The following is a 25,299-nucleotide window of genomic DNA, read 5'->3' on the forward strand; positions in this document are numbered from 1 at the left end:
TCATATAAAAGTTCAGTTTGGTTTGATTTTTGTTTCACAAGCGAGCAAAAAATGAAAGAAAACTTCAGTTGATAGTGCAGTCTCTATCAATAGTAGATAATTCTGATATGTGGAAATAGACTATATTATATACCATAAGTTGTTACCTTAATGAGTACAAACCAAGTTAAAATGGACTAAGTACTTTTGTTTAATTACAACATTTAAGGTAACAATTTAGCTTAAAATTTGAAATTAATTTAACCATGCTATGTCTAATCTAAAATTTAGCTTAAAATTTCTGTGTTTTTCATCCAAAAATAGCTGTTAAAAGTAGGAGCTATCATCAAAGTATATATAATCTTACTCCAGTTAGATTCAATGACATTTTCATAGAATGCTTTATTCTCCACATATTATGATTTTTGAAACAGCAACATCCTTATTTATTCTCAAGCATGGAGTTTATAAAAACTGAAGTCAGCAACTAAAAGTCATTGACAAATTTCTTCTCTTTCAAGCTTTCCACAGTCTCCTTGAGGCTCATATCCAAAGGAATAAATTCAATTCCCAAGTGTTTGGCCTTCTCTTTGGAAACCTTATATGTTGTCATAAAGGGTTCATTATCTGCACACCTGATAACATTATTAACAAAGGGAAAATGCTATTAAACAATTCTCATAGAAAAAAGATCGACGACAACAACAAGCAAGTCTTAATCCATCAGGTAGGATCAGCTCAAAAGAGAAATGAAACTTAGATAAATATAACATGGTGCATTACAAGATGGTGTATCAATGGTTCAACTATTTTTTTTGCTGCATATATTTTATATGCATTTTGAAAGTTCTAGAAATGGTTCAACTTACTTGTCTGCAATTTGTAATGTCGGGTAAAGATTACGTAAAATCTTGACAACTTCAGACAAGTGTGTGACTCTTTCAGACAGAATATATCTTCCACTAGCTGAAGGAGTCTCATATGCCTTAACATGGGCATCTGCAACATCTTTCACATTGACCCATGGATAACTAATATTTGGAAATGTTTCTGAACCTGGATCAAACAACAAAGTTATATAACAACTACTGTAATTAGGAAGTATGTTTTTTCAACATCAAAGTAGGGACACCATACATGTCTCTTTGCTTTTTTATGTATTACATATATACAATAAAAATTAAGTTTAGCTACATTTTGTATTTAGATACATCTTGTAATTCATATAACAACAGTCGAGTTTTAATTCCACTAGATGGGGTCGGCTCTTGTAATTGATATGCAGATAAAATACAGAACTGAACTTTATAGAACATAAAACTTGATAGGTACTAAAAATTACCATTTATCAGGTTGAAAATTAGAGCAGCACTTGAGTTAAGCTCTGGTTGCAAGAGAGGCCCCACTGTTACTGTTGGGTTAATAACAACCATGTCAATCTTCTTTTCCTTTACAAATTTCCAAGCAATATCCTCTGCCGAAGTCTTTGCAAATGCATACCATTTCTGAAAAACATACACAAATTAATAAATTAAATCTACAAAGTTAAACACCATATTATACATCACAAATTGTACATTGGAACAAATTATTTATAAAACATGTTATTCAATAAACAACTTGGTATTAGCCAGTAGCTACACCAAAATTGCATGCATGTTCAACTTTGATTAGTTCCTTCCAATAAATATTACAAAAAACTGGCACAAACCTTTGTTTGCATACAAAAATCTGGATTTGAAAACCATGTCTCATCAATCTCTACTTCAGGACTAAGAGGCATTCCATTGTAAAAAGCCGCAATCATAGAAGATGTTAGAATGATTCGTTTCACAGATGGCGATTTTGCACATGACTCAAGAACATTAACAGTTCCCTTCACTGCTGGGTCAATTACTTCAACCTGAAATAAACAAAACAACACCCAAAAGTTAATAAGCAGAATAGTCATATGTTTTTTATACCTATACTTGTATGGTATTTGTCTTCAATATGTATGTGCTTCCTTTATTCTCCCTATAACAAATGAAAACTAGAAAATAATAACTTCAATCTTAATAGTACAATTACTACATAAAACTTTGAGAGTTACATCTAGTATACTCATCTTAGGAGTCTCATATTCAGTAGAATAACAAATTTAATGTGATACTTAAGCATGTGAGGAGAATTTAACCAAAAAAGACTAATCTATTAGGTGGGAAAACTCCATGGCTTAATACTTACATTGAATTTGCTATTATATTCAATGTGGTACTTCTAACAACTCATTCCATCTTTGTGTATGCCTTTGATTTGCAGCAATATCCAACAATTGTAGTGGCTAGTCAACATGTGATGTCCACTCAAGCATTATATTTGAAGTACAAAATTTGGAAAATGATCTATTGTCTCGTATATATGCCAAATTCGCATTTAATAAAGGTCCTTTAACTTTTCTAGCACAACGCTATTAAATATAATATAGAAAATAATTAACAACATTCTTTTAAAGAGCTGTTGTTAAATTTGATATGTGGATATAGCTTTAACAATGTTGTTCTATTCAAGAAGTCTTGTTGTATGTTTGCCTAAGATATTCAACAACATTTTTTTAAGCAGATGTTGTTGATTTGAATCTATTTAACATCACTTGGTTAAATAAGTGTTGTTAAAGGTGAAATATCAACAAAGCTCATTAAATAAGAGGTGTTAAAAGTCACATATTTAACAGCGTTTGCTTTAATAAACGCTATTAAAAGTCATATATTCAAAAAAACACTTGTATTTACGATTTTATTTTATTTTATTGTGAAATATATTACACGAAAATAATTCAAATTGTTAACAAAAACTCAATGCTAGTTTTTCATATATAACACAACTTGTTCATACATATACGAAAAATACAATTGTTTATTACTTCAAAAAAAAAATTCTAAATCATCAACTAGTATTATTAAAATAGAATATTAAGGTATGTGATTTGACATAACAAAAACTCATATTTGATAAGTAAATTATGTTATTTATCATTTCATTTTATCAAAAGTTGAACATAATATGACAAATAAATAATTTTAAAGAATTTTGATATTTAACAACATTTTATTAAGCAAACACTGTTGATTTGAATCTATTTAATAGCGATTGCTTAAATAAGTATTATTAAAAGTGACATATCAACATCGCTCATTACAAAAAGCGTTTGTTTTAGTGAGCGCGAATCTTTGCAAATTTAAAAACAAAACCTGACACACGATAATATACTTATTATTCAGTATTTTATTTCTCTTACTCTTCTGATCTTATTAGTTTCTCTCTTCAAGCAAATTATTAACTTTTGGTTTCTATTTTTGAATATAAGGTGATCATTATCTTATTTTACATTATTTATTTTCCTTTTATTCACTCTTGTTGCTTGCATTTACATCTACGTTAACTTATTTATAATATAGGGAATGTCAAAGTTGAAGCAAGGTGGAGCTCTTGGTGATTTACCAAACTTGCAATCTTTGTATGTATTTCTTGCATTTGGCTATTATTTTTTTATCCATATTTTCTATGTAAATTTTAATTTGATTTTTATTATGTTGAATCTAAACTATGTATTATTGTCTTATTTCTTCAGTTAAGGGGAAAAGAAATTCATAGATTTGTCTTTTACATCTTCATCATGTTCATGCAATTGTTTATGAATTGAGTTAATGAATTAATGGATTTGAACTAAAGGAGATCATTTCATGCAATAATTTATGAATTGAGTTTTCAGAATGATGTTTATATTGTCAAATCTCTGGTAAATGTGGTGGAATTGGGCATGCTTGTCATTTGATATAATGTTTGTGAGAGATTTGCCTTATTTAAAAGTAGACATTTAACAACGATTGCTCCAGTGAATGCGGTTAAATGTTTAGTTTCTGCAGTGCTTCAAAATCGGTATTGAATATAATCATATATTCTACTACGCTTACATAGACAATGCTCAGTAAGTGTTGTTGTTTTGTCATTCTGGCATAGTATATGGTCTCCGAAATCATATCTCATACCAATGAAAACACGTCATGTCAATTAGAGATAGTAAAATTATTCATAATTCACAATCCATCCAAATCCAATAAATTTAAATCTATCCATTATAACTAATGGATTTAAATGAAAGAAATTCAATTGATAACTTTAGTAATAGATGGATTTGAATTCAGCTATTATATCTCATGAATATCCATGAATATGTACATTTGTATAAATATTCAATCCATCCAATAAACATACATTAAAAAAATGATGTTCTTTGCTCTTTTTTATTTCATTTAATATTCAAGAAAATTAAATTTATCCAAACTCATCTATGATTCTCACTCTCACTTTTAATATTTGAAAAAATTGATATCAATTATAGGAGATGGAAATATAGTTAATATTAAAATTTTATTGTTAAGTATGTAACTTATATAAATATTGGTTAAAAACTTTACATGTACAACCTTACCCGTCAATATTAAAAAAAAGTAAAGTAAAATATGTTTAAAAGTGTAGAATATTCAAAAAAAATCATTGTTTAAAAATATTGAAAGTGTTTAAGAATAATTGCTTGGGGATTAGAAAAGTGTTTTAAAAAAATCATGGTTTAAAAACACTTTTAAAAATTATCAGGTGTTTAATTTTAAATTTCAATGCTAAGGGATTAGAAAATTTAAAATAATCATTGTTTTAAACAGTTCAAATAAATCACTGTTTAATAAAATTAAAAACATTTTTTAAAACAGGATTTTTAGAAGTATTTTTTAATGATTTTAAAAGTGTCTTTCTTAAAAAGGTCATTTTAAAAAATATTTTATTGACATAGTAATTTTTAAAAGGATAATTTACTGTTTTTAGTTAAAATAAAAAAGATAGGATATTTATCCATCCAAATTTATGAAGATGGAGTCATGAATAGTTTAAATGAATTTATTTGGATTGATAAATATCTTTTTATTCAATCATTATTCATTATGATCCCAATCAAATTTCATTATTTGTTACTCTTAACGTATTATTTTTTTGTTTTTCTTTCAATATCATTGGTCCGGAATACGATTTAAAACGAACCTGTGGGTTTTGGATATTGGCAGCAGGGGGAGGAACAGGTGAAGCAGTATGAAAGACAGCATCACAACCTTGAATAGCGGAATCAAAGGAACCTTGTTGAAGAAGATCTGCCTTATAAAGTTGCAACCTCTCATTTGCACCATCAAGTTGAACCAAATGTTGTATCTTTTTGGGATTGGCTGCAACAAATAAAAGAATGAATGTTAGAGTTGATGAGAGTAAAAGTAGAGAATAATATGAATGAATGAAGAAAGAGTGAAATGACAGAGACATGGATCACGAACAGTGGCTCTAACAGTGTAACCACGTTGAAGAAGAAACTTGACAATCCATGAAGCTATATAACCAGAAGCACCAGTCACATACACCAACTTGCTCATACTATTTTCTTTCTTCTACTTTGCCTATAAGTTTTACACATCTAACAATTTATATGAGTTAATATCTATGCTCATCGTTAACATTGAGGTGTATTAATTATGTAATGTAAACGATAGTGACAACTAACATTTTCGCAAAATAAATAACATTTTTTTTGCTAAATAGATTTAATCAAATAAATTACATTTCTTTTTGACTAATCAATTCTTTGTCAATATTGTTGAATATTTCTTGCTAAATATATGCAACTAAACAATCAATTATTTCAGCATATTTCTGATACATTAGCCATACATGCATTTTTATATATAAATAATATACATATTATTTAAAAAAAATTAGGATGTGCATTTGCACACCTTGGAATCATCGTAGTATCATCCTTGGATGTCAACAATGAAGGTTGTTAGGGTAAATTGATCTCATGCATAGAGCAAATATGTAATATTTAAGGTCAAAAATTTCATTTTGAAATGCTCATTGTGCCTTAATTATAGATTTCGAGGGAAGAACATGTGGCATATAAAATTAATCTCTTATCCAATTGTTGGAGGCTCCAAGATAAATATTCATTACCTATCACATTCCCCATTGAAAGTTTTAGTAGTTGGATTTGAAAGAATTTTAATTGGTGAATAGTTGAAATTGAATTTTGATAAGAATATAATAAAATAAAAATAAAACCTAATGAGTAATTAAATTACATGAGAAATAACGCCCCCAGTAATGGCCAGCTACTAAGTTCAGAAAGAAAAAAAAAAGGAGAAGAATGAAACATCTAATATACGAATGAGACTAATAAAGAGAGAAGTGATTGATTTTACACTTAATTTTAACAGAAAAAATGTTATATCGTTATATTCTCAAGGATAAAAATGTCACATCATACATACTTCCCGAATACTAACCCCTAATCTAACTACACATTACTCCGCCACCTTAAATACTCAGAAAAACAAAACAAAACAAACCTTCGAACCATAACAATGTCGTCGATCGCGTTCTCTTTCAACTCTGCTTCTTCTTCTTCATCCTCTTCCATTTCTTCTTCTTCATCCAAATCCAAGCTTTCTCTTTCATCTTTACCCTCTTCCATCCGTTTCCGCTTCACTCTCACTCCCTCTCCCATTTCCTTAACCCGCACACGAGATCACCCTTTTGTTTTTCACTCTGGCGGCGGCGGCGGAGGAGGTGGTGACCATGGATCTTTCGGCGGCGGCGGAGGCGGAGATAACGAGGGAGACGACGGGGAAAAGAATGAGGCGATATTGGTGATAGGGAAGGCAGGGAGGTCGTTGGAGAGCCTGCCGGCAGACCTGGCGGCGGCTATAAAAGAAGGGAAGATTCCGGCAGCGGTGGTGAATCGGTTTTTGGAAATGGAGAAGTCAGCGATAATGAGATGGTTGCTTCAGTTTGGAGGGTTTAAGGAGAGGCTTCTCGCTGATGATCTATTTCTCGCTAAACTTACTATGGAGTGTGGTGTCGGCGTTATCGCCAAGGTTCGTTTTATAGGTTATTAACCGAAAGATATATTTTGTTCTTATTCCATGCCGAGTTGTAATAAATTATAAAACAACGTGTGAGACTGGTTGAGATGCTTTTGGAGAACAAAATCGTAACATCATATTATCTTTTGAAAAAATCAAGAAAATAACTTAGTCCGTATAATTTAGTTGAAGACACTTTATAATAAGCAACAGAGAGACTAAGGAAGATATCATAAGTAGATACATTAGATATTATACAATCAAAACTGAATTTATAAAACTTAAATTTGGGATTGAGAAAAGGTAGTATATTGAGTTAAGTGATTTGAGTATATGTGAACAAAACCTGCAAAAATTCTAGACAGGAGAGTAGCATATGTGAAGAGTTGTTCAATCACAAGAGACAAAAGGAAACTAAGAAAAATTATAGGGAAAATGTGAAGAAGAATTAGATATTGATTATTTGTACAGACCACTTGATTTCTAATAGAACATTATGACGCCTTTAATTTAATTGTTGTTATTGGTGGCCTTTTGAGGCCGTGCTCTCATAGATGTTTTACCATGGATGGCAAGTTCATTTGCCATGGTCATGACCACAGACATCATGATCACTCTACCACAAAACACAGTTCAACATTATGATAACCATTATAGTAAGTACCGACCCAGAAGCAATGATGTAGAGTTTGTTTTGGGTCCAAAACCTAGTCCAGATCAAACATCAACCTTTTTATTTTTATGAGACGTGCATTTATGCAATTGATGTGTAATTAGCATTTTTCACGATTACAAAATTGCTAATTTTATTTCATTTGTCAATAATATGTATATTGACAATCTGCTGTCACTTGTGTTTCTTGCCTCCCCAGACTGCTGCTGAGTATGACCGCAGGAGAGAAAAGTTTTTTGATGAGCTGGAGATTGTTTTCGCTGATGTGGTATGAAATGGATATTCTCAATATCTCGTGAAATTAGTTCAATCTGCACGACTTTCTTTTCACTATTATACAATGATGATATAAACATCATAGAGATCCATCAAAGTTTTATGTTGAATGTCTAGCACAACCGTTACCTTTTATCTGGACTTAAGACCGACTATGTATAGTATCGAATACATTTATGCAGGTTTATAACATCTAGTGAGTTTAATCTCCATTGCATAACATCCCTTTTCCGTATACTGTTGGTAGGTCATGGCCATACTTGCAGATTTCATGCTGGTTTATCTTCCTGCACCAACTGTTTCTCTTAGACCACCACTTGCAGTCAATGCAGGGCATATAGCCAAGTTTTTCCACAACTGCCCAGATAACGCATTCCAGGTCATTATTTATCCCATAGAGGCATAAACTAATGTGGTTTTGATTCAATACTGTCTCAAATTTCCTAACTAAATGTTAGTACTAGTACCAGTGACATTCTTGATTTCCTTCCACAGATTGCTTTCTCGGGAACATCATATTCCTTAATACAGAGAATTGGTGCAATTGTGGTATGTACAATTTCAAAACTATTATCTTATAATACCTTGCAAGTTGAACTCATCTTCTTCCATTTTGTTTTTAGTTTCCTGTAACTAATTGTTCTATATAATGTGGTTACATTGCACAGCGCAATGGATCTAAGCTTTTCGCTGTTGGAGCTACTGCATCACTGGTTAGTTCTTATCCTCCTTTGCACTTTTTATGCTCTTTTTCTGGTTTACAATCTTGATTTTGAACTTTTGTTGTTGTGTGCTTTTACATTTCTCGATCTTTTTCTTCTCAACATTTACAGACAATTTTATATGTTTATTCACTTGACATCACACAAAAGTTGATCAGGCTCATGATTTGGCAATTAGGTTGACTGATTTGCACCTCTTCTATCGGACCTATTTTCACCACATGGAGTGTGCTGGGTGGGAGTGATTTGTCATGATATATTATTGACTATTATGATTAAATGCTTTATTATATGTTCTTCAAACACGAATTTGAACTCGTCTATCTACTTACTATTATTATTAATATTATCATTTCAATTGACCTACTTGTTTTAAATAGAAGTTAAAAGGCTTAAAATGCATGTCAATGATCCATGGCATATCTTATAACCTTTTCTTTTATATACTAATGAATAATCCGTCCAAATGTTCTTTGTCTTCAGTGTTTTACGTTAAAATGAAATAAATTGGGTTCAGACAGTGCTGACACATACTGCATTTGCGTATTCATTCAGGTTGGGACAGCTGTGACAAATACCTTGATTAATGCAAAGAAGGCTGTTGATAAGTCTTCTGCCGGAGAAATTGAAAACGTTCCCGTATTGTCTACCAGTGCTGCCTATGGTGTTTACATGGCAGTTTCTAGCAACCTCAGGTAAAGTAGATGATATGATTAGCGATGACGATTATTTGAATATTAGTTTAAAATCTACAAATGCTTCAAGCAAGTCGCCATCTCCTCTACCTTCCTCTCGCCTTTGTTTTATATATCTGGGTTTTGCACTAAATATGACACCTTTAAACGGTGAATGTAACATTTGGAAAAGGTATTCATTGTTAAGCTCTTCTTACATAAAGACTTTAGAAAGTTTTCCTCGGAGAATCAATGTGAAGCTAAATATCCTGTTTAAGTATTTCAGTCTCACGTCGGTTGAGTAGATGAAAGTGAAGAACAACCCCCCTGTGAGCTAGCTTATAGGATGGCGTTAGACGAATTTATTCTAACGAAGTATTTAAGCTTATGTTGATGTTGGTTTTTGCACATTTTTATGATGTTTATTGCATAAATTTATATCATTCAAGGTTTGTGAACCTTTTATCTTTTGCTATGTTAAGTATGTTGTCTTAAAACTTTTACTAAGGATATCATTTTGCTAATAGGTATCAAATTGTTGCTGGAGTTATCGAACAAAGGCTTTTGGAACCTATGCTGCACCAGCACAAGCTTATACTCAGTGCAATGTGCTTTGCTGTTAGGACTGGCAATACATATTTGGGATCATTATTGTAAGAAATTTCATACCTTTATAGTTTTCTGATAAAAAAATATCAAGTTCGTCCCTGAAAATTTACGCGGATACTTCGATTCCTAGAAAATTTAAAGCTCAATTTAGTCTTTAAAATTTTTTAATACAATCTAAGAAACCCTTTTAGCACAAATTTTATGGACACTTTCAAGGACTAAATTGACCTTTATTTGAGATTTTTAGGAACCAAATTGAGATTATTTTAGTTTTCTAGGGACCAAAATTGTCTTTGTAAAATTTCATGGACCAATTTGGTTAATTACAAAAGTAGCTTTGCTTGTATTTTGGTACTACCAAGGTATCCCTCACATTTTGGGTAAGGAACTAATCATTTTTAGTGTGTGATTGTCTCTCCCAATAAATGTCGCTCTCATATATTGAACCTTTGACCTTTTGTTGTTTTTTGGGATTTAGCAGAGTCTTACATTATTAGATCAACGCATTGTTGGTGTAGTTGCTAAGGGACTTACATTTTGCAATTTTGCCTTGACAGGTGGGTGGATTATGCTCGTTGGATTGGGATCCAGTAGGTTGAAGAGTACAAGACTTTTGCATACCTTTTCTTGATTGAATACAATTTTCTCAACATTTCCATCACAAAACAATTTATTTACTTGATAGGGTTGATTGTAGGATTAGCCCATTAGTGTTTCATTGTTGTTGAGTACTCTCTGCCTATTGTTTTTCCACAAATTTCCTCATTCAAATAATGTTACGAGGATGTGATCATAATTTCAAACTCAGTGGAAGTTTGAATGACATTAAAGAAACAAGTTATGTTTCCTACCACAATAAGATATTCAATTAATTCCAAAAGTATGTACTAGTTTAAATACACGATGCTAGATAATTATATGTGTTTTATATACCTTAGCGAGTTCGTATGTTAAACAGATTAAAAATAGAATAAATTTCACAGTGTTTGTATAGACTTCATAAGCATACATAGCCTAACTTATTCTGTGTGCAATGTGCGTTGATGTTAGGAGTTACAAGTTATTTATAAACTAAGTTTAGTTTAGAGGGTAATATATATTAACGTTAGTGTAAAGATTTATATATAAACTGTACATTATCTACTATTTAATTTTATTATTTTTTTTTTAAAAAGTTGATAATGATTATAAATGAATGCTAGATAATTGACTGATACTGTGTAAAGAGATTAATTTTGTTATTGGATGTAAAGTTTTATCGTCAGTCCAATTACGTACTATCACTTGCATTTGCAATGGTGGGGGTATAAACGTATAATTCCGAAGCTACATTGAAGTCATTGTATAATAATCACTGTTATGAGATCAGACGGGACTGAACGGTCATATTAGTTAAATGATTTGGTTTATAGTCTTAATTGAATGAGGTTTTAACCATTTTGAACAAGGGTTGAACCATTTTGAATGGGGGAAACTTCAGTCCGATTGTGTTAAACTTGATTCAACCGCATTAACCCGAGAAGTAAACTAAACGGTTCAATTAAAAAAAATGTAACACCACTCAAGTATTTTATTTTACTCTGTTCCAAAAAAGATGAAATATGTTACTTCAATATAATTATATATAATTATTAATTATATAAAATTTTAGATTTACATATAACTATATTTTTATATATAAAAATTATTAATTATATATAAAATCACCCAATTAAATTGAACATTTTTAACTGTTTAAACCTAATATGTAACATCTTTCGATTTGTTGTCCGAGTCGGCTTTACCTCCATCATAATAATAATAATAATAATAATAATAATAATAATAATAATAATAATAATAATAATAATAATAGTAATGAATGGGGAAGCTGAATTTGTTTGACCACCACCACTGATGTCTAACCTCTTAACACTATGTGGAAGTGCAATTATTGACAAAACTATGATATTTTGGGCCTAAGCTTCCAGTTGGGCCTGTACTTCATGGTCCTAAGCCTAAAAAGTGCAAAAATAATTCAGAGACGTTTTCTGAGCTTTCTTCTCAACGGAACCATTAAGCTATTTTTCCCTCTGTTACACCCAAAACCCTAACTCGCCATGGATGCGCTATTAGCAACTTACAAAGACGAAGAAGAAGAAGAAGAAGAAGAAGAAGAAGAAGAAGACGAACTATTCGATGCTCCACCCACCACCACCGCTACCGATGCCGCCACCGTCGCCGACACCGAATCAATCGACGTACCTCCCGAACCACAAATCGATGTTAAATCAGAGCCTTATCCCTCCGATGAACCCTCCGACGAAGCTTCCGAAGGCTCCGGAGAGCCAAATAAATCCCCGAAACGCTCTTCCGGTAACGAAGATGACGAAGATGAAGAGCCTCTTACGAAGAAGCAGAAGAATCTTTCATCTCTAACTGCAAAAGATGAATATCCGTCTACGCCTATATTATTGCCTGACGCCGTTAACGACAATAACGGTTTTGTCGTTGCTGCCGCGACAGCGCCGTTAACGGTAACGAATTCGAAGAAGTCAAAGAAGAAGAACAATAACGTGTGGGCCACGAAATCAAAGAAAGGGAAGAAGAAGAGTAAGATCATCAATAACAATAAAAACAATAATAACCATGCCAATGGCGAAGACACGGTGCTGATAACACCGGTCCCGAGGTTTCCGGACAAAAATGATGACACAGCGGAGATGAATATCTGCTTATCGAAGGTTTACAAAGCGGAAAAGGTGGAATTGAGTGATGATAGAATGAGTGCAGGGAGTACCAAGGGTTATAGAATGGTTAGGGCAACGAGAGGGGTTGTGGAAGGGGCATGGTATTTCGAGATCAAGATTGTGAAATTGGGGGAAACGGGTCACACACGTTTGGGTTGGTCCACTGAGAGGGGTGATTTGCAGGCACCAGTTGGGTTCGACGGGAATAGTTTCGGGTATAGGGATATTGATGGGAGTAAGGTACATAAAGCTTTGAGAGAGAAATATGGAGAGGAAGGGTATAAGGAAGGTGATGTTATTGGATTTTATATTAATTTGCCTGATGGAGAGAAATATGCACCAAAAACACCACATTTGGTTTGGTATAAAGGCCAGAGATATGCTTGTGGTCAAGATTCTAAGGAAGATCCAGCTACAATAGTGCCTGGTTAGTACTTTTGTTTATTTTATTTTTGGCCTTTTACTACTTGAGTTTACTTACTATATTCAGTTCTTATGATTTTACTATTCTGCTTTTTGAACTAGGAAAGTTAAATTTTTAGTTGGTGCATGAACTCCCTCCATTGGAAGTTGAACGATAGGATTGATAGATTTGCTATATGCTGATCATTGCTTAACTAAAGTTACTTGATATGATTGATGCTAGTTTGTTCTTTGTGAGCCAGTTTCATAGTTCATTTTTAAGGAGTTGGGGAGAGGGAGACTTCACAATCAATTTTGTCGCACAGGCTAGCTTGGTTGTGACAAAATCAGTTACTCGTCTATACTTTAAAGTATATGAAACGAAATATGTAATAAGTCTAGCCATAATATAAACCCCAAGTCTTACATCCGAAGTGATGGTGGGTATACATACTTTGTGATGTGTGAAGAGACCATAATCATAGCCGTCGGTGAGCAGTAGCTGATGAGTCCGCGGTGTGTGAAGCTCAGCTTAGAATTTCTCCAAATGCACTCCTTTATTGGCCCTTAGGATGAAACAGTTAGAAGTGGCCAAGGATGCCGAGTAGTAATTACTATGTTTGCATTTTGGCTGACAGTTAGAAGTGGCCAAGGATGCCGAGTAGTAATTACTATGTTTGCATTTTGGCTGACAGTTAGAATGGCTAGACAATTTGACTTTTAAACACAATCTGTGAAAGTGATTATAATTTGGTCCTGATTTGATTCTATGGACAGTCCTGCTCACTCCTGCCACATATTTGTCTGTGTGTGTATACCACTTTGAATCCCTCAACTTGAACATTCAGTGATTGGAAATTGAGGGTGCTTGTCTTTGACTGCTTGGGAACCCTGATAGGAAATAAATTTCTGTAAGAGCTCAGTACGTGTGCTGCCTTAGAAATGAAATTTTTGTGGACATTTGAATAATCATTTCCATTGCAAAAAATATGTGGAATTTCCCTTGTATATAATATAAATCTAGAATTTCCCTTGCTGCAAAGTTCTGTATTAGGTGTCCAATTCATAAATATTACTTGCATTCAAATATTGTATTCTCTGTGCAGGAAGTGAGATATCTTTCTTTAAAAATGGTGTGTGCCAAGGTGTAGCTTTCAAGGATCTTTATGGTGGTCGTTTTTACCCTGCTGCTTCAATGTATACTCTCCCCAATGAGCCAAACTGCACAGTCAAGTTCAACTTCGGCCCTGACTTTGAATTCTTTCCTGAGGATTTCAATGAACGGCCGATTCCCAAGCCAATGATTGAAGTTCCTTATCATGGTTTTGACAATCAAGTTGAAAATGGAGAGTCTACTGACAAGAAATTCTCCAAAGAGTGATGTAGGTTGCTTTTGATGATATAGTACATGTGCTGCACAGATGGATGAGTTTATATTCGGCTGTAATTCTAGTTGTTTAAATTGACTCAAATGACTCAGAAAATTGTCCATGTTAAATACATAAACTTTCATGGATCCAAACAGAGAAGTTGTAGTTTCTTTGGCATTGTCCATATTTTTGCCATCAATTGCATGTAATTAATTCCAATATGACTATGCTGTGCTAGTATGCATCAACTGTATATTTTTTCACCAAGAATCAAAAGCTAATTATATTTTTTCAGACCATTGAAATAAATTTTGGATATATGTTGCTATTGTTATCATTGAACAACACAAATACAAAACCTGCATTTGCACCAGAAATTATTCCAGTTTTGAGAATATAAAAATAAAGAAAAAGAAGTAATCCAAGGACAGTGACCTATCTGTCCATGTTAGAAACATTTCCTCTATACATAGATAACAAAACAGATGTAATATTTGTTTGTTAACTCGATGAAAATAACAAATATGAAAACCAATCAGAAATTATAATTCTGTTTTGTGGCTGTTTCTAGTTGAGTGGAGAATCAAGACCCTCTTGAGAAGAGAGTGAACGAAGGGGTTGATGCCTTTGTGAAGGGAAAGATGGCACCATCCTGAAAGAAGGTCTCTTTTCAAGCTGTTGTATGGTTCTCTTTGCATAAAGTGACTTAAATAGTGGGGATGCTCTCTCCTTGAACTTGAGAATACTAAAGAACAGAATTCTGTAAAATATGAGAATGATTAATAATGCTGCTAGGTCCCACCACTTGGAATGGTCTAATTCAATGCCCAACATGTGTGTGATCACATATTCTCCACTCAATTTTGGGTCACCAGGGATCAAAGGTTCAAACTCAAGTCCAAGCAAATCATTCTTGTAGGAACCCTGAACACAATCAAAAGGTTGAATTAAAACCCTTCCATATCATAAGTTCAACCTCCTAATTAGGGATAGATATAAAGTGTGTTATGAACATTGCCATAAACATATATTTTATATTAGCCTTATATGTTTAAAGAAATGTAAGACACAATTCAGATATGACTGATATAAAAAAGTTACTTGGATTGCCCATGCGCCATAACTGATATACGAAATCGGGTAGCGCCAAACAGGTTTCGGAAGATCAGACAGCAACCTGAAGAATCCAGAGGTCATCATCATGATTCCCTGCATGAACAACCAATGATAGAAAATTAGCCTATGAGTGAAAGATTTCATTTTTCTTTGAAGGGTGTAGTTTTTTTGTTCTTACAATTAATCCAGCCCCTGTAATTATTCCCATTAGGAAATTTGGAACAAGTGAAGCCACAACCATCATGAGGCTCTCAATTACTGAAATGCAGCTTAAGATGTTGAGAGTGAAAAACACAAAGTGAATAAATCCTGGCCTGAATTTCACCATGTTATAAGTAATAGTGCTACTAGTAAGAGCAATAGCAATCAAGAATGGGAAAGAGGAAAGAAAGTTGGCTAATATATATGCTGCAACTCCATAATATCCATTAAGCCTTTCTCGATAAAAGACCTGTTTCATATAAGAAAAACATGACATGCCTCAATAATCTAAACAAATACTTACACTGTTGCATGAAAAAGTTCTCAAAGGAGCCATGTTTTCTATGTACTAACTGTGTGTGCATGTGCAGAAATCAAAGGAGATAAATCATGAAAACTTTATCATCTCAAATCAGATAATTTTGTCATACCTTCATTTCTTCAATGAATGATGGAAAGCCTCCAATTGACATGAATGTCATGAATCCTGATATAAATGCACCACATGCACCACGAGCCAGAATTGAAGTGTAGCCATATCCAATATCAAAATAAATAGTTCCAACACATATAGATACAATGATGTAGATTATGATCCTCAACCAATAGTAACCAACATCTCTACACATGTTAACCATTGATCTTTTTGTTAAGGTTGATAATTGCTTCCACCAACTAGCTTGGCTTCCATTCTGTGCCTCAGTTTCAAGTCCTTCCTGCATTAATATATCAATAACTTCACCATTGAGATACATTGAATTAATAAAGAGTTGAGCTAGTTGTAGAAATTCATACCTTGGTAGATAGTTCTTGAATCTTAGATTTTGCCCTTTTGGCATAATTTGAACTTCTATATTTCTCAACTAGCATTGCCTTAATCTCTGCTGTAGCCAAATTCATGAAAGGGTCTGATGAATTTGGAACATCCTAATAAGAAAAGCAAAAAAGTATTCTCCATAAGTTGTTGATACCAACATAAAAAACTTGAGTTTATGGTGCTGTTTTTTGATAAAGACAAAACATGTAATAGTTTATTAATGAAAACATAATGTGTAATAATAAATAAATGTTACACAGTTTAATTAAATTCTATTGTAGAACAACATTTCTCTTATTAATCAAGTAAGGGCAGAATAATAGGAAATGAAATATACATACATGAATTCTTTGAGATCCTTTCAGTGTAGCTGTTACAATATCAAAATCAGAATTGATACACCTTAGGAAGTGATCAGAAGGATTTCTTTTACGTGGACAAGGAAAACCAGCTTCAGCAAAAAACTGCAACAGAAATTAAAAACAAAATTAGGCTCACTGAACACTAGTTTCTAACCTTAAATGATAAATTATTTTAACAATGACTATATTTATTTATCAAACATGGAAAAAGAACCAACTATACCAAAAGAAAAAGAAACTTTCTTCCTATAAGAATATATATTCACATTAATATTTAATGTGTAACCATAGAATATAAGATATGGTTATAATTTATGGATACCTCTACTGCAGATTTAGCTTCTCCAAAATAAACAGTTTCACCACCAGAAAGCAAGAAAAGGTCATCAAATAGTGCAAAAACTTCACTGCTAGGTTGATGAATTGAAGATATAACAGTTCTTCCATCACAAGCAACATTTCTAAGAGTTTGAACAACAAAAAATGCTGAAGCACTATCAAGACCACTAGTTGGTTCATCAAGAAACAATAAACTAGGCCTTGTAAGGATTTCAAGTGCAATGCTAACCCTTTTTTTCTCACCACCACTTATCCCTCTCAAATGCCAATTACCAATTAATCTATCAGCACAATCTTGGAGACCCATTTCTATGATTGTTCCATCTACTATGTTATCAACTTCTTCTTTGGTCATTGTTGTTGGAAGACGGAGATTGGCTGAATAAGATATTGTTTCTTTCACTGTTAGGGTTCCTAGCAGCACATCCTCTTGTGTTACGTATGCCTCAAGTTAACATGAAAATAAAAACATGAAAGCTCTTAGATTTGCATCTTCATTGTCACCATGATTAAGATATTATCTATGATAAATCTAAAGTTTAAATAAGCTTTTAATAAATGTAAATAAAGACAGTTATATATAAGCATGTTTTACTATACTTACAACAAAACCATAGCCCAAGCTTTGGTTCTTTCCATTGAGAAGAACATTTCCAGTCATAACCACATTTTTTGAGAGTCTACCTGTGATAACATAGACACATTTAAATATTCAGAAAATTTTATAACAATATAGGACTTAAAAATCATGTATAAAAAGAAACAGAAGCATACACTGTCATATATAAACCCTAAAACAAAGCCCAAAAAGTCAAAAACTCATCAAATTTCTGTATAATGGATAAATTGTAAATTAAGCTGAATGTTTGAGAAACTATGAAGCATTTACTTCATGATTAACAACACTAATTGGAGGTTTTGGGGAAAAGTATATGAACTTAAACAGCATGTTTTTTCTAAGTAGTTATTGACACTAAAAAATTGTTCATTCATATTTCCCATTAACCTATTATATTTTCAAATTTCTAGTTTACAAAATTGAATTTGGTCAATAAAAATGTGAATAATTATTTAAGAAGGTTAATAACATAACCCTTTTTCTTCTGCTGAATACATTTGTGATTGTCATTGCAAATATGAGAGTGAAGCCAAAATTCCATTATATTAGCATGCATGATTTATGGTCCCAATCCATGGGAATTAAGTGCATTTTGCATGTGTAATGTGTAGTAGTTACAATTTCATCTATTTGCATTTAAAACATCATTACATATCTACCCATACTTTTCGTGTTTGGACCAATATATAATATAGCCAAACTAAGTGTTGCAACATTTATTGAACAAACGTGTTATTTGTATATCAAGCATACTATATACATTTCTAACTTTTTTTTTTTAACACACAGTATAAGAATATATTTTCCTTTATTATATATGAGGTCCACAAAAAATTTGTGTCTATCGGTCCATATTATATACTATTAAGTATTCAGTTTTTATATATTTCATTTTGAGAATTAAAATATATTTTTGTCTTTATTATAACTTTCAATTTAAGGTAAGAGTCATGATTACCTATGATTATATGATTTTTTATATTCAATACACTTTATATTATATAACATTTTTGTGTTTAGTAAAACGTATATTTTATCTTTAATATGTTAGTAGTAGTATTTTTCTGTAGTAAGTATGGATATAACAATTCTCAAAATCAGTACTAGTTAGGTTATGCAATTCAAGAAAAGATGTATTTGAATGTTACTATTCCAACAACCAAAATTGAAGGCACAACTTTAATGTAGAGAGGACAGTTAAGTTGTCCCTTATCCATGTCAATTAGGAATTAATAAATAAGTATATGCTTACTGAATAAGTATATTCAATATTTATATGTGAAAGAAACTAAGTTCAACACAAAATAAAAAAGAAGATAACAACATCGTACCCCACCAACGACCAAACAATTAAAACATGGGCCCTTTACTCTCCATTTGGCTATACAGTGTTGGTTTGAAACAAGTAAATTAAACAATCAAAAGTTGTAAATAATACCCAAAAAAATCGATAATGTATTCTCCTATTCTCCTATTAAATCTTCATATTCACAAGAAAATTTATACTTTATTTTTTAATGATTAGTTTAGAGTTTAGAAATATATGTTATTTTTTTGTGTGTGACAATTTATATGATAATTAGTAAAAGAATATATTATTGCTCATTTAGAAATATCAAGTCCCAATATTATTAAAAAGAATTTAGAAAATGGGTTATACAAGAAAATATGAAGATTTATTATACTATTGGTATATTATCAACCATGTACATAATAATAATAATAATAATTGGTGATGAAATTATGTACTGATATTTACACACTAAACTCAAGAATTTGTCTATAACTATGGAGTGAGTACATATACAAGAAACATACCATTTGTTTTCAAAAACATAAAATCTAATGATGTTTGAGATCTTCATATGTTAGCAAAACTTAGCATATAAGAAAGGAGCAATATCAATTATCAAACACAAACATAAATATATAGACACATATATAGGTTAATAGATATTAATGTAAGTATAATAAGTAGTAAATTAAACCTGCTAGTGAATCAAGGAGAGTGGATTTTCCAGAGCCAGAAGGACCCATAATAGCAGTGATTCTACCAGGCTCAGCATAACCATTAATCCCATTAAGCAATCTCTTTGTTGGTCCTTTCCCAAAATTTGGTATCACTAATCTTAGATCTTTCCACACTAAGTAGCTTCCCTTATTAAGGTCACCATATATCACTTCATCACTCTCTTTCTTGCTACCACTTGTTGCTTCTATCTCCATGAGCTGAAAATGAAGAAGGCTAAGACAAAAAAAAAACTTAAAAGATAGTAGAAAGAAACATGAGTGTTTGTTCTGAAATGATTAACATGAAATACCAAACAACTATAATATTAATGCTGAGTTTCAAGTCAATTATATGGAAAAAAAATATAAAGAGAGAGGGTATAAGAGTTAATGAATGAGTTCAGTTTGAAATAGATTGGAACCTTATGGGTGGCTAGTAAGGGAAATTAATGTGAGGGTTGCATCTACACCATACTTGTGATGGCTATGCCTTTCTAAATACATTTTTTATAATTTTTATGTAGTAGTTATTATCTATTCTCCATTTTTCATATTAAAAGTCAGGATGAAGTATTTCATGATATAAGAAGATAAGTTAGGTCATGTCTATCTATAATAAACTGACATTTCAACAACATTTTAATGAAAGAACATATATAATATTTGATGAAAGAATAAATCGGACAAGGTGCTTCTTGTTTTAGCATAAGTATTAACAACTATTATTTAGATAATGATTAGTTGATAACTAATGTTCATAGGGGTTGAGATCTATATATTATTCTATTAAATTGTTTATACGTGAACTCTTGAAGTATGTTTCTTTTTCTAGCTTTTTGTTATAAAGGAGGGTTATTGCTTTGGCGTGTGTGTGTATAGGTTAAAATATAGGTGAAGTGACTTAAATGGAATTCATTATCGAGTATATTAAATATTTTATTGCACTCTACTTTGTTGTATTTTTTGGTCAGCAAAAAACTTAGTAGACTTCCCTTTTTTCCTTTTTCAGTGAATCTCTTTCCATTTTTAGTTTACCACTAAATACTAATTTTAGTGAGGATTGATAATAAGATTACATCATTTAGTTATATTAGTAAAAAAATATTGAATTTAAGTCAAATACATGCATTTGTCACAAGTCAAGGATTGAATAAGTGCATACCCTTTTTGGCTATAGCAGAAATAAGTTGAATCATATCAATGAACAATTAATTATGCACAATGATGGATCGGTAGTCACATTCAAGTATAAGAGAATAAAATATCTCCTCGTACAAGGAGATAACTTATCTCTTCTTGTCCGTAAAAGTATGACATGTATACTGTTTTATTTAGTTTTAGAAATATTTTTGTAGAAAATGATTAAATCTGACAAATGTCATGATTTCAATGATCTTAGGAGATAACTTATCTCATCAGAAGATATTTTATTCTCTAAATATAAACACTGTGGGAAGGCTTTTGAAATGTCTTATTTGAAATTGTGTAACTAGCAGCATCAAAATTAATACCTGAGATTGAAGCTTTATATAGTGATACAAATTATTTTGATATTCAATATGAGGGAGCTCTTGAAATAATTCAGCAAATGTTACAGATTACTCATCAAAGCCAGTGTAAAACACCCAAGTAATATTTCTACTAATATTTTAATACAGTAGATTCAGCATCACACACCAAATATTTCTTCAACAAACGGATCATGACTCTTGTGGCGCCTCAAATCTTGTTGGGGTGTCAATTCCCATCATACAGCAAAGGCCCGATATCAAAATTATTAGCAAAACTATCCCCTGGATCATATCAATAAAGTAAATCTTATCAGAAATCCATAAATGTTATGAGACATGTGGCATTATTTCCACAAAAACCTATATACAAACCCAATATCAGATTATTATTTTCTTGGTAAGGAATTAATCCCTTTCGGGGTTCGTGGCTGCTCCTCCCAAAAGTGTCGCTCCCAAGAATTGAATCATCGACCTTGGGATCCCGTGGGGCCTTACATCACTAGACCAACGTCTTGTTGGTACCCAAGATCAGATATAATACAAGCAAATAGTGATTAAAAGACACTATTTTTGTCTGCCTAACTATTGCAGATTTGATAATTGCACATAGCATGGGCACATGATTAAATGTAAATTTACAAAATAAAAAAAGCTAAGATAAGAAAGAAAAGCTAAACAGACACATGAAAGTCATGAAACAAACCAAAAAGCTTAATGACAATCATTTCATATTCCAGTTAAGCTCAAAAGCAAATCTTGACTACCTCCTACCACTCTAAACTGAATTAAGGGTCCATTTCGTGGTCATGATAGAATAAAGACATGATAGGATAAAAAGCTAGATAACATCATGATAGGATATGAGTATCGTAAGTTTTTATAATGTTCAGTGTTTGGCGCAGACCACATAATGACATCATTGATGTGGCGGTGGTGATAGTGAGCTAGGTGGTGGCAATGATGTTTAGGAATGAGAGGAAAAAACTGCATTATCCTAATCTGCTCATTTCTAACATAACTCCCACCATGGGATAGAAAATAGTGAACAAGATAAGAAAGGTAACAAGATAGCTCTATCCTATTCTGTTGGCTCACTAAATGCTAGATATCAACAAGATATGTTTCTCTTTGAAGAAACTAAAGAAGTACGATCAAGTCAAGGAAGAAACCTGAATATTAAATATGCAAATGCTACAAGTACTATAAGCTTTATTTACCAAATACAAATACTATACTGTTATTCAGTAAATTTTAAACCCTTAGATTGAAAGACAACAGTTCTACAAGGAAGAATGTCACATTACCATTGCTAGAAGTTTTAACATAAACCAAAATCAACAATGGCATAGTTTCGAGGAAAACAACTTTTTAAAGAAACAAATTAGCACAATCTCCCAAGTTAGGACACTGAGAATGCTGAAATAAATTAATGGCTTTGCAACTGAAGGGGATGATATTGTATACTTGTATTGTTAGAAATGAAGGCACTGAGTAAGAAACTTATTAATCTGAGCATGTCCGTGCGATTGGGTTACTGCAGAACTTATTGACCAACAAGGAAGAAAAAATATTGAAGAAAATGGAAAAGGAAAAAAGAAACATAATACTAATGCAACTTGATCATACTTTATTCATAAGCAGGTCTTCTCTTGATTACAAGACTAGCATGTTCACAGAAAATGCAAGACAATCTATAAGAAGCCCCAAGTCATCAAATTACTGCACATCTAAAAGTGGATAGAGAAGCTTACCACAATAAGGCCCTCCAAAAGAGATGATTTGATCTGGCAGACAGAATCACAAACTGTGGAATTGGAGGACACATTGCCTGCTGTACTTTCTTGTAGAAACCTTTGCAGATCCGTGTAAGAAGGATAATGAGTTGATCTGGAGGGATCTGACACATAAAGAACTGCATACTTTGCCCCAGATTCCTCCACAGAGGTGATAAGCTCAGATAAAACTTCACCTACAAATATGCATCAAATACAAGCAATTAGCAGATAGTAAAATCAAATCTACCAAGCCCATAACTTTTCGAAGTAGATGTATGTACCTTCAGATTGTTCTTTGTCAACAATACTCAAAGGTCGAGAGCCTCCATTGCAGAACACAACCAAATCTGTTTTCCCTCCATGACTCTCTTCAACCCTCTTCGTCAAATAGTCCTGTCAAGTTATCATGGACAACAAAGAACGTCAGGTCATCGTTACAGCATCCAAAATTCCATAATGGATCATGTCACGTGATTTTGTTGATTACTTGAACTGACTGAAAAGCTGCATTCTGAACATGACTTTGATCATCCATGGAGCAAGATCCAATGAAAGCAACGTTTCTAATTCCTAAACCATCTCCACAGGCATCAGTAAATCCTGAAACCAATAAATTTTCTAAACTCTCATCCTGTGATGCAGAAACATATGGAAATGCCAAGGAAGTGTTGGATCTGGTGAAAGAGATCTGTCATGACAAAGGAACAGTGGCAAAGTCAACTTTTGAAAAATTAATCCCTTCAGCAGTCATAGATCATATTTACCCTACATGAAAACTCGATAGATTGTATGCCACAATTTTCTCACCTTAAGCAGGTCTAAAAGAGCTGAATCCGCATGATTGTTCATGCTTAAATCTGCAGATTGTAACTGCAAGGGGAAATGTAACTTAGTTTATTGCTGCTGCACTTGTTGTCAGGAATCAGTACGAATGTTGCAACTTTGAACTATCTATAAGGATGCTAGAAATATATTACCTCTCTGCCAACAAATAAAAGTGCCAAATCCAGAGGCTCCTGAAATTTTTTTCCTTTGCACTATCCAAAACAAAAATATTTTTTATTACGCAAAAGGAAATGAATAGTTGAAAACTACATGATAAAAGAAATAAACAACGTCAGAGCAAAACTAGCATAAATGAAAGCTGAAGAAGAAAGGAAACTTTCGAATAGTATAATACCAGAAAATTTGACCAGCCAGCTTCGGATAATACAGACTTCGCTAGATCTTTCGGAGAAATAGTCTGATAATTTACAGATTCCTTCAATCCATAGTCTGAAACCCTGTAATGGTCCATTAAGATTAAATGAGATAATGACAATACTCAATAACAATGCACAACAACATTCATACAAGAAGCATCCATGATTTTAACAATATTGCCACTCAATAGCATAAGATTGAAATGATAATATGATGTAGTTTTCCAATAATTCACTTTTCACACATTCTGCTTATCTGCTTCTTTTCATACTGGACAACTCAAAACCAAAAAGTCCAAAACTTTGAATCCCCAAATTCAACACTAAAATGATAATAAAAAACTATAACGAACAATTCAGGAAATCTAATATACTTCATCAAAATGTGAGTAGATATAAAGAAAACAATTAAAAAGAGAAAGAAAAAGAAGATTACAGATTGTAATGAGAAGACCAAAGAAAAGCAGGGACAGTTGAAGCAAATAATCCATTTGGGATAAAAGAAATCACAACAAACAAAGCAATCATCATCTTCATCTTCATCATCATCATCATCTTCATCTTCATCACAATAATACAATCCTGGATTCATTCAAATCTCATCATCATCATAATAAGTAAAATTAGCATATAGAAATCTGATCGAAAAGAAAGCAGAAAAATGAAATAAAAAACTTGGGATTCAACCTACACTTTCAATTCTGATCCTCAATCCAAATCTGACGATCAAAACCCAGGAAACACTATTTTATTTTATTTATTTATTAACTATTTTTTATTTTATAAATAAGTTTAACTAATTTCTAAAATTGAGGGAAATTATTAAAATAAATTAATTAAGTTAACTTAATAAAAAATACACAAGTAATTACAGTTAAATTTGTGTATATTTAATATCAGAAAGTTAATTTTTTGTTCAAAATTAAAAACCAAAAATATTTATTTTAAATGTAAATCTAATTACTTTTTTCA

General features: G+C 32.1%; 5 protein-coding genes across 8 annotated transcripts; 2 read left to right on the plus strand and 3 right to left on the minus strand.

Annotated features, from left to right (window-relative positions):
- Positions 356-5,459, minus strand: LOC109325001 (cinnamoyl-CoA reductase 1-like). Of its 4 annotated transcripts, none has more exons than XM_019557140.1 (6): positions 5,324-5,459; positions 5,053-5,231; positions 1,691-1,882; positions 1,322-1,484; positions 849-1,035; positions 356-614 (listed from the first exon to the last, which is right to left on the minus strand). In XM_019557140.1, the coding sequence occupies exons 1-6, from the start codon at positions 5,430-5,432 to the stop codon at positions 467-469; spliced, it is 978 nt and encodes a 325-aa protein (XP_019412685.1). In that variant the 5' UTR covers positions 5,433-5,459; the 3' UTR covers positions 356-466. The 4 variants fall into 4 exon arrangements, with proteins under 4 accessions (XP_019412685.1, XP_019412684.1, XP_019412683.1 ...); XM_019557139.1 differs by having other exon boundaries at positions 849-1,038; XM_019557138.1 differs by having other exon boundaries at positions 1,691-1,903.
- LOC109324999 (protein RETICULATA-RELATED 4, chloroplastic-like) lies at positions 6,350-10,724 on the plus strand. Its single transcript, XM_019557136.1, has 8 exons — positions 6,350-6,932; positions 7,793-7,861; positions 8,117-8,248; positions 8,365-8,418; positions 8,538-8,582; positions 9,147-9,286; positions 9,793-9,918; positions 10,432-10,724. Exons 1-8 carry the CDS (start codon positions 6,420-6,422, stop codon positions 10,466-10,468), a joined length of 1,116 nt encoding a protein of 371 aa, XP_019412681.1. The 5' UTR covers positions 6,350-6,419; the 3' UTR covers positions 10,469-10,724.
- LOC109324998 (protein TRAUCO-like) lies at positions 11,907-15,130 on the plus strand. The gene is made up of 3 exons (XM_019557135.1): positions 11,907-13,030; positions 14,112-14,387; positions 14,947-15,130. Exons 1-2 carry the CDS (start codon positions 11,974-11,976, stop codon positions 14,384-14,386), a joined length of 1,332 nt encoding a protein of 443 aa, XP_019412680.1. The 5' UTR covers positions 11,907-11,973; the 3' UTR covers position 14,387; positions 14,947-15,130.
- Positions 14,727-20,102, minus strand: LOC109324997 (ABC transporter G family member 15-like). Its single transcript, XM_019557134.1, has 10 exons — positions 19,818-20,102; positions 17,815-17,894; positions 17,194-17,655; positions 16,851-16,973; positions 16,488-16,619; positions 16,124-16,408; positions 15,670-15,942; positions 15,477-15,584; positions 14,922-15,299; positions 14,727-14,873 (listed from the first exon to the last, which is right to left on the minus strand). The coding sequence occupies exons 1-9, from the start codon at positions 20,053-20,055 to the stop codon at positions 14,943-14,945; spliced, it is 2,058 nt and encodes a 685-aa protein (XP_019412679.1). The 5' UTR covers positions 20,056-20,102; the 3' UTR covers positions 14,727-14,873; positions 14,922-14,942.
- On the minus strand, positions 21,297-25,026 carry LOC109325949. The gene is made up of 9 exons (XM_019558578.1): positions 25,019-25,026; positions 24,764-24,909; positions 24,306-24,408; positions 24,103-24,162; positions 23,933-23,995; positions 23,613-23,813; positions 23,407-23,518; positions 23,102-23,319; positions 21,297-21,632 (listed from the first exon to the last, which is right to left on the minus strand). Exons 2-9 carry the CDS (start codon positions 24,892-24,894, stop codon positions 21,540-21,542), a joined length of 981 nt encoding a protein of 326 aa, XP_019414123.1. The 5' UTR covers positions 24,895-24,909; positions 25,019-25,026; the 3' UTR covers positions 21,297-21,539.

The sequence above is a fragment of the Lupinus angustifolius genome, chromosome LG13 (assembly GCF_001865875.1).
Source record: "Lupinus angustifolius cultivar Tanjil chromosome LG13, LupAngTanjil_v1.0, whole genome shotgun sequence".
NCBI classification, from domain to species: Eukaryota; Viridiplantae; Streptophyta; class Magnoliopsida; order Fabales; family Fabaceae; genus Lupinus; species Lupinus angustifolius.

Coding starts and splice junctions, on each gene's coding strand:
- LOC109325001 (XM_019557137.1), bottom strand. CDS start 5,432: ATGAGCAAGTTGGTGTATGTGACTGGTGCTTCTGGTTATATAGCTTCA. Junction 1,904..5,052: donor CCAATATCCAAAACCCACAG/GTTCGTTTTAAA, acceptor ATTAACTTTTGG/GTGTTGTTTTGTTTATTTCA. Junction 1,039..1,321: donor AATTTTCAACCTGATAAATG/GTAATTTTTAGT, acceptor TGTTGTTTGATC/CAGGTTCAGAAACATTTCCA.
- LOC109324998 (XM_019557135.1), top strand. CDS start 11,974: ATGGATGCGCTATTAGCAACTTACAAAGACGAAGAAGAAGAAGAAGAA. Junction 13,031..14,111: donor TCCAGCTACAATAGTGCCTG/GTTAGTACTTTT, acceptor TTCTCTGTGCAG/GAAGTGAGATATCTTTCTTT.
- LOC109324997 (XM_019557134.1), bottom strand. CDS start 20,055: ATGGAGATAGAAGCAACAAGTGGTAGCAAGAAAGAGAGTGATGAAGTG. Junction 16,974..17,193: donor AAGCTAAATCTGCAGTAGAG/GTATCCATAAAT, acceptor TTTCTGTTGCAG/TTTTTTGCTGAAGCTGGTTT. Junction 16,620..16,850: donor AAGGATCTCAAAGAATTCAT/GTATGTATATTT, acceptor TTTTCTTATTAG/GATGTTCCAAATTCATCAGA.
- LOC109325949 (XM_019558578.1), bottom strand. CDS start 24,894: ATGAAGATGAAGATGATGATGATGATGAAGATGAAGATGATGATTGCT. Junction 24,409..24,763: donor TGGTCTTCTCATTACAATCT/GTAATCTTCTTT, acceptor GGACCATTACAG/GGTTTCAGACTATGGATTGA. Junction 23,519..23,612: donor CAGCTTTTCAGTCAGTTCAA/GTAATCAACAAA, acceptor ATAACTTGACAG/GACTATTTGACGAAGAGGGT.
- LOC109324999 (XM_019557136.1), top strand. CDS start 6,420: ATGTCGTCGATCGCGTTCTCTTTCAACTCTGCTTCTTCTTCTTCATCC. Junction 9,287..9,792: donor GCAGTTTCTAGCAACCTCAG/GTAAAGTAGATG, acceptor TTTTGCTAATAG/GTATCAAATTGTTGCTGGAG. Junction 9,919..10,431: donor ACATATTTGGGATCATTATT/GTAAGAAATTTC, acceptor TTGCCTTGACAG/GTGGGTGGATTATGCTCGTT.